The sequence below is a fragment of the Microtus ochrogaster genome, chromosome 21 (assembly GCF_000317375.1).
Source record: "Microtus ochrogaster isolate Prairie Vole_2 chromosome 21, MicOch1.0, whole genome shotgun sequence".
Lineage (NCBI taxonomy): Eukaryota > Metazoa > Chordata > Mammalia > Rodentia > Cricetidae > Microtus > Microtus ochrogaster.
The window spans coordinates 13,911,683-13,920,304 of record NC_022022.1 but is presented as its reverse complement, the minus strand read 5'-3'; the positions used below and the strand labels follow the sequence as shown (position 1 = coordinate 13,920,304).

General features: G+C 43.4%; 1 protein-coding gene across 1 annotated transcript in view; it reads right to left on the bottom strand.

Moving 5' to 3' along the window:
• Window positions 1–8,603, bottom strand: part of Lrrc39 (leucine rich repeat containing 39) — a 17,595-nt gene extending 8,992 nt beyond the window's left edge. The window contains exons 1-4 of the mRNA XM_005357420.2: window positions 8,560–8,603; window positions 3,578–3,683; window positions 1,985–2,141; window positions 607–743 (exon numbers count right to left, since the gene is read on the bottom strand). Of these exons, the coding sequence (XP_005357477.1) occupies window positions 607–743; window positions 1,985–2,141; window positions 3,578–3,683; window positions 8,560–8,603 (444 nt within the window). The remainder of the gene's footprint in view (window positions 1–606; window positions 744–1,984; window positions 2,142–3,577; window positions 3,684–8,559) is intronic.
• Between the last annotated feature and the right edge of the window lie 19 nt (window positions 8,604–8,622).

The window sequence follows — 8,622 nt, the reverse complement described above, 5'->3', positions numbered from 1 at the left end:
CTGGAACTCCCTTGGTAGACCAGGCTGGCCTCGAACTCACAGAGATCCGCCTGCCTCTGCCTCCCGAGTGCTGGGATTAAAGGCGTGTGCCACCATTGCCCAGCTAAGTGTTTTTTAAGATAAATAGTTAAACCAGCAATATTGTTTAAAAAAATTTACAGACAGGTAGAGAGACAGATTGACAGACAAAAAAGCCTCAAGGTCCAAGGCTATAGCTCAGTAGCAGTATGTCTGCTTGGCATGCTTGAGACCCTGGGTTCAACCCCTAGCCGACGAAATAATCAAGCATGTGTGAAGAACCACTACAGGAACCTAGGCTTCTCCTTATTATGGGAGTTTAAATTAAATAAAGTTCTGTCTTCTCTCCAAAGAGATAATAATGCAGAACAGTAACAACAATAGAGGAACCTTTTATGCCAAGTAGAGTTTGTTCTAAGAAAAAAACTTGCCTTCTGCTAGAAAATGCTTTTCACTAAGAATGTCTTTCCTAAAACCAAATTCATAACAGTGCTTCACCAGTTTTGTTTTGTGTTTTGCCAACAGCCACATGCTCGAGAAGCAAACTATTAGTAGAGGCAAACAAAACAGACATTGGGACCTTCTGACCTCTGGAGGGAGGTCACTTAGATCTCTGTTCACAGCCAGTTCTAGCTTCTCCAAGCTGGCACAGTTGCTCAGCTCTTTGGGGACAGTCTTGATTTTGTTGTAGCTAAGAATCAGTTCCTGCAGCCTGGTGAGCAGTCCTGCACAAAACAACAGCAACAACACTAAGTAACAACAATACACAATAGGAAGGAGGCAGACTTAGTGCTTCCTGACACTAAGTGCTGCTTACAGACTTTACTTATTGGCAAAGTCAGTTATTCTCGTCTTCAAACCAGGGGCAAATTTCTCATGCTATAGGAGAGGTCCTGGGATTTCCATTCTGCTTTATATATACTGGATCAAGGTGACTGTGGATGGTACAGAACCTGCCTAGCGTGTACCAGACCCTGGGTGAAGCCCACTCTGACTCTGGCAGGCTCTGCCCTTCTTCCCAATTCCCTCTGCCTCTCTAAAAACCGGTAGATTACATTAATAAAGCTAGCCACAAAGGTCTATTCCCTTATTGAGCCACTCACTTCCTCCTCCTGAGACCTTCTACCAAGGGCCAGCAATCAAAACTCACCTTTGACTCACCTAATTAACATTCCCAGTTAAAATTAAGTACTTCGCCCTAACACAGGGTTTCTCATTTTACCTTTATAAACCACCATTTGCCTATGGACCACATCTGTCTCTCTATCCAGAGGCAGTTCTTTGTCCCATACCCATGCCGCCTTTCCCTCATCCCCTACCCTTCCTGTTTGTTCTCTATCTCCTTTTCCTCGACAGCCTAGCCCATTCCAAACACAGGCCTCCCCCTTTTCTCTTCAGAATTACACCGGCAAGGTCATTTCCTGCTGTTTTCTGCCTGAGTCAGGAAGCAGCCGCTCTAACTTTTCTTCCCCCACTTCATAAAGGATCTCTGTGAAAACAGGTGTTTGGGTGCAGTTTGTACCCAATCCGGGTCCAGGAGGGAGCCCCCGCTGTAGGGGAGGCCCCACATCATTGGGCTTGGTCTCCAACACAAAACCCCAACACAGAACACAACATCCTGAGCAATTTTTCATTTGGGAACATTTTCCCACTGTCTAATCAATCTTTTCCCCCTTTATTTCCTTTAGTGTGTTCTAAGATAAATAGTTAAACCAGCAATATTGCTTTAGGAATATACAGCATATTTCCAAAAGCTTTTCTCAACTGAAATTTTGTCTATCACCCCAGTATAAGTTTGAATACCCTGAAGCATTACGTTAGAGGAACTGTTTACAGTTTTCTCAAATTTCAGAGAGAAGATCTTTATTCCACGGCATTTGAAGCGGCAGGGTAAGGGGGTCTGAAAGAAAGAAAAAGCACCTTTGGCAGGTAAACAAAATAACACAGGAATAAAAGCAATCCTTACCAATCCCTCGGGGGATCTCTGAAATTGTGTTTCGAGATAAATCTAGCACAATGAGATTCTGGAATCTTCCGATGAATTCAGGAATTTTCAACAAACCCGTCCTATGAAGTTGCCATTCTTGTAGGTGATTCAGTTTCAGTAAAGAAGAAGGGAGAGTCTAAAGTAGAAAACGTGTGGACAATCATCACATTGTCTGGATTAGTCTAGCGCTGTGCTGCACTGCTACGATAAGATTGCCTGGTTTATTCTAGCTTTGTGCACACTGCTATGATATTACAGGATGTAAAGATACACTTGACGATAGTTTTCCCTTAATTGGTGACATTTCCAGATACTTTGGGCTACATCACTCAAACCTTGACTTTTATTATTTTTTTAATTGTTAAAAAATTTATTTTCAGTTTTTTACAAGTTATTATTTACTTCATCGTTTATTGCTAAACCTTCAAATCTCAACCATAGTAGAATAAACAAAAATATCATATTTTGACTAGTAATGCACACAGATCAAGTCTGTTCTAATGAATGATTCTGTAGTATTTATTAGACTATCCAAGAGCACGTGTATAATTGAAAATGATAATATTCTGAAAAACCATTTTAGTAATTTGAATTTCTCTTCCACTTCTATTATTAAGTGTTTTAGGGGTTTGTTTTGAGACAGGATCTCTCTACAGACCCCTGGGTGTCTTAGAACTCACAATGTAGACCAAGCTGGTATTAAACTCATAGAGATCCACCTGCCTCTACTTCTGCCTCCCAAATGCAGGGGTTGAAAGTGTGCGCCACCGCGTCCAGCCGTTTTTATAAGGTTTTTCAAACCATTTTTTTTCTTTAAACTATGAACTCTATGCCTTTTCTTTTCAAGCCTAAAATAAGCTAAAAGTAAAATAAGAAAGTTAACTAGGAAACTGACCCCATAGCTAATGATAACTCCAGGTATGAAAAACAAACACTCAGGAGCTGGAGAGATGGCTCAGTGGTTAAGAGCATCGCCTACTTGTCTAAAGGTCCTGAGTTCAATTCCCAGCAACCACAAGGTGGCTTACAACCATCTGTAATGAGATCTGGTGCCCTCTTCTGGCCTGCGGGCATGCATGTAGGCAGATTACGGTGTACACAATAAATAAATTTTAAAAGAAAGAAAGGTTTTGAAGCCCTTGTAAGAGTTAGTCTATCTGATGTAACTAAACAGACATATGCATGTGTGCTCACACACATGTGAGGGAGAGAAATGTCCCCTTCCATTCTGGAATCTAAATTGATAGTTTAGCTATGTGATTTGAGTTAGCCTGGCCATCACCGCTGTAGAGCACACTAGGATATCTGCTGACTGGGAGGATTTAGAGACTAAGTCTCACAAGTGATTTGAGTCCGGGTGGGATGGGGCAAAGAGACTCTCGGATAAAAAAAAAAAAAAAAACAGTCCATGCACTTATATTTCTTTTCCATTGTTCATGTCGCCCAAATTCACCTGTTCTATTAATAGACTCTCGAACTCTCCTGGTCTTCAATACAGTCTCAGATCCTCTCGGACCTTCACACAATTCAGAGGCTGGCCAACCAAGAGCTGCTTCTAGAGAGAGCGCTTACCTTCCACTCTTCTTTCTCTATCTTCAAGATGACTCTTCCGTCTTCCCTGGTGACCTTTTCTTTCAGCTTGGTTAAGCTAACCCGGTCTTCCCAGATGCGCACCAGCCTAAGACACCGGGACGTAGTTTAATTCATAGGCGGTGACAAGAGCAGCAACACAAAGTCCACCCAAACAACGGACACAGCAGTGAAAGGAACAGAGGCCATGCAAATTAAAACATAGCCACTGGACCCATGCTAGCCCATGCAGCAACCTTTCACCTGATTTCCAATACCATTGACTCCATGGTCACCATGGCAGAAAGCCGTCAGGCAGGGCCATGGTTCCTCATTTTTTCCAAACAGTTCTGTTTAACTGGAGACCACTCACTCAAACATATGCGCTTATGCGGGTCATTCTCGTTCACACCACCACATCCTCTAACATCTCTTTTGGGTACCTGAGCTGCTCAAGATGGTCCTTTTTGAGTAAATGGTAGCCTCCCATTTTCTTAAGGGGCTGGCCCTTTAACAAACCTGCTTTTCTTCATGTTCACCCTCTTCTCGTCGTACTGAAGGCCTTTGAGCCGTGAGCAGTGTCTTAGATTTACTAACACTATTGGTTCAAGGTTGCTTTATTTGTTTTGGTGCTGGGGATAGCACAGTGCCTTGCACGTACTAAGCTCACTCCTAAGGTCTTAAAAAGTATCACAATTCTTCTTATATTCTACTTCTAATAGCATCAGTGAGATATGATTCATATGTTATAAAATTCAACCATTTAAAGTATACAAGTCAATGATTTTATCTGTAAATTCACAACATTGGGCAACTGTCTCCGCTATCTAATTCCAAAGTATTTTATCACTCAAAACTCCTCCTCAGTCCTCATTAGCAGACATCCCTCATCCTTCCATTCCTTCCAGGACATTGCTATTTCTTTTTTAAGGTTTATTTGTTATATATACACAGCGTTCTACCTGCATGTATGCATACCCGCCAGAAGGGGGCACCAGATCTCATCATAGATGGTTGTGAGTCACCATGTGGTTGCTGGGAATTGAACTCAGTACCTCTGGAAGAGCTGCCAATGCTCTTAGTCACTGAGCCATCTCTCCAGCCCCCGCTATTTTTTTTTTGTACCTATACATTTGCCTGTGCTGTGTTTCATGTAAAAAGGGCAATATATAAGTGTGCCTTCCCGCTTAACACAATTCCAGCTCATCTGTGTCGTTACTACTAACCAGCAATGTGCTTCCTTTGATGGGAGGATGGCACTACTGTATGGGTCTTTCACATGTGTTGGTCCATCCATCACCGAGTGTATGCTTTGCCTCTTCTGTATCATGTTGCTAAGAACATCTGTATGCATGCCTCTTTGTGAACTGGTCAATAATGATAAAAGGCCATTGTTTTGTACTAAGCTCTTGACACTGAACCTCAACAAATCAGACTGAAAATTGAAATAAAGCTTTGTGGTAAGAATGGGCCCCTTAAGCGCATATATCTGAAGGCTTAGTCATCAGGGAGCGGCACTACCTGAGAAGAATAAGTATGTTTTTCTTGGAAGAGGTGGTCACTGGGCATGGGCTTTGGGGTTTCAGACGCTTAAGCCATGCCCAGTGTGTCATTCTCTTCTGCCGCGTGCAGATTCAGGTGTAGAACGCTCCGCTCCTTCTCCAGCACCATGTATACTGCACGCTGTCGTGTTTCCCACTAAGATGATAACGGACTAAACCTCTGAAACTGTAAGCAAGCCCTAATTAAATGCTTTCTCTTAGAAGAGTTGCCTTGGTCATGATGTCTCTTCACAGCAATAGAACAGGGACCAAGACAGGCCCCATGTCACAGAAATAAAAGAGTTCTCTGGTCTTCTGAAAAATCACGGCAGGTGACAGCCACTTTCCCCACCAAAGTAGTTCCCGTTGGTTTAGGAATGAATTTCCCTCGGCTATAATCCTAACACATAATCCTCAAGGTAGCATGAGGTAGTCTGATATGACCCAGCTGTTAATTTTTATAGTTTTGTCTTCATGTCTTGGTTTTATAGGAAAAATAGCTTTGGAATGGCCAAGCTGCCTTATGTTCTGTGATTTTTTTCCTTTTTCCCCAGCCCCTTCCTGTATCTAATAGCAATCTGTTCTTATTTGGTTTCATAGAGTGAGTGCCGCCTAACTCTTGTTGAGCGTTCTGCCTATTGGAAATCTTTTGAAACTGGAGCTATGGGGACAGCGGAGTTAGTAAAATGGGCCGGAGTCCAGATCCCCAGCACCATGACATATCTGGAATTCCAGAGGAGGAGAGATGGGAGATAGGAGGATGCCCGGGCTCATGGGGCAGCCAGCCTAGCTGAGTTACAAGTTCAGTGAGAGATCTTGTGATAAAAATTATCATAATAATAAAGTGGGCCGGGCGGTGGTGGCGCACGCCTTTAATCCCAGCACTCGGGAGGCAGAGGCAGGCGGATCTCTGTGAGTTCGAGGCCAGCCTGGTCTACAAGAGCTAGTTCCAGGACAGGCTCCAAAACCACAGAGAAACCCTGTCTCGAAAAACCAAAAAAAAAAAAAATAATAATAATAATAAAGTGGGCAGCGACTGAGGAAAGCACCTGTGTTTACGCGCTCACGCTCACATGCACACACAATGCGTATAGACATACAAGCATCTAAGGTGGAGAGTGACGGAGGCACCTGTGTTTACACGCTCACGCTCACATGCACATACAATGTGCACAGACATACAAGCATCTAAGGTGGAGAGTGATGGAGGAGGTCAGAGGGCATCCCCACTTTCCTGGTCTCCACTTGCATACACACGTGTACACTTGCACATGCCAACATGAACACCTACACACACATGCACATGCCCTCCCCTGCATGTACACATCTTTAAAATTAGTTGCAATTTGACCTTCCACAGATTGTATATTTTTATTTCCAGGACTATATTCCTAGGAGAATTTCTGAGCCATGTTGTAACTTCCTGATGAACCAACAGAACAGCATAGCCCCAACTTCACAGTCTGACTACCTGCTCTCCACAGCTCTGTCTCACTGTGTTTGCTGACCTCCAACTCATGGTCCTCCTGCTTCTGCTTCCCAAGGGTCCGAATTACAGGCATGGACCACCACACCTGGCAAAATCAAGTTTTATCATGATATGACACGATTTTGCAATGGAATTGTTTTAAGGTTAATAGAAAATGGTTTTTGAGGTTGTCATGGTATTTATTTCCTGGAGAAATAATCCGAACACTTGGGAGATAGAAGCAGATGGATCTCTGTGAGTCTCTCTCTTATGCACACACAGCTCTCTCTCCCTCTCCCTCCCTCTCCCTCCCCCCCCTCTCTCTCTCTCACACACACACACACACACACACACACACACACACACACACTCCCAAAGGGAGCTAACTGGAGGGCTAAACCACACACAGGAGTTGGCAGAGGCAGGTGAACAGAAGCTGAGTCTTACAGAGTGGAGTTGGTGCTTTGGCTACTTTTGCAATCACCACCCCCACAGTTGAACCACTTAGAGTTGGACTTTCTGCTATTTTTTAAAAACCTGACATTAGCTATTAGCTATTTGCTTTATGAATGAGAACTGGAGGGAGCCATGTGGTATTCACAAAGAAAGCAGATATTCTTACAAGGTTAGACTGAAAACCAATCTAACACCCATCAGGAAAGTAGGTCAAATGTCAAGATTTCAGAAGAAATGAGAGCCCAATATTGAAATACAGCCCTCCCTCTATTAAAAAATCATGTGATCCAGAGGGGCCCTGGCTGTGGCTCCCAGCCATTCAGATAGGCTGGGGACTATGTCCATCTTCTGCTCTCAGGGGCAGCTTGAGGTATTTAGTGGACACAATCCTGAAAATTAGACTGTCCCAGAAGCCAGACTTCAATGGGTGGTGTGGGAGAATTGTCTGTATTCTGTCAATCATGTTATAAATAAATACTGATTGGCCAGGTAGGAAATATAGGTGGGAAAACCACACAGGAAGTAGAAATGATGTAATGAGAACAGGAGAATTCTGGGAAGGAGGAAGTTGATTCCTCCCACTCCTGCCCAGACTACTGGAGCAGCAGGATGTGATCTGCCTCACTGAAAAAAGGTGCTGAGCCACATGGTTAACATACATCAGAAAAATGGGTTAATCAAGATGTGAGAGTTAGCCAGTGAGAGGCTAGAGCTAATGGGCCAATCAGCTTTATAACTTATAGAGATTGATGTGTGATTTTTCTCTGGGACTAAACAGCTGGGGGGTACCTGGTGGGAGGACAAAAACCCCAACAACAAGCAGGCTTGGCCCCTGTTCATGTTACAAATGGGTGTTAAGTGGGTTTCTGTTTTCACACGCAAACATCCTCTTGTTCCTCTTAACACTTAATCCCATCTGAATCAGTTATTTCCTTAATTAAGAAAACTTCCAGATGGCTGGAACAATGGCTCAGTGGTTAACAGCACTGGCTGTGTTTCCAGAGAACTAGGGTCCAATTCTTCAGCACTCACGTGACAGCTCAGAACCACCTGTAACTCCAGTCCCAGGGGTGTGGCACCCCCTCTCTGGCCTCTGAAGGCACTGCGTGGAAGAGGTACACAAAGATACAGGCAGGCAAAACACTCATGCACATAAAATAATAATAAAGAAAAATGAAAGACTATTTTGGGCGTGGGAGAGATGGTTCAGTTGTTAAGAGCACTTGATGCTCTTCCAGAGGCTCCAGATTCAGTTCCCAGCACCCACATGGCAACTAGCTACTGTCAATAACTTCAGTTCCAGGGGACTCAGTGCCCTCTTCTGGTCTCCATGGGTACTGCACACATATGGGAGACCAACCTGCAGTCAAATGCTCATATATGCAAAATAAAAGTAAAGCGTCTTAAAGAAGATTATTTTGTGTTTCCTCTCAAATTCAGTGGAGCTCTTGCTAAATGATCTTTCTATAACGACGAGATTGTACATTTCCACTAATCTGAGATAAAATGTCTTAGCGTACTTGTGCTGAAATGATCTTTCTATAATGACGAGATTAGCATACATTCCCACTAATCTGAGATAA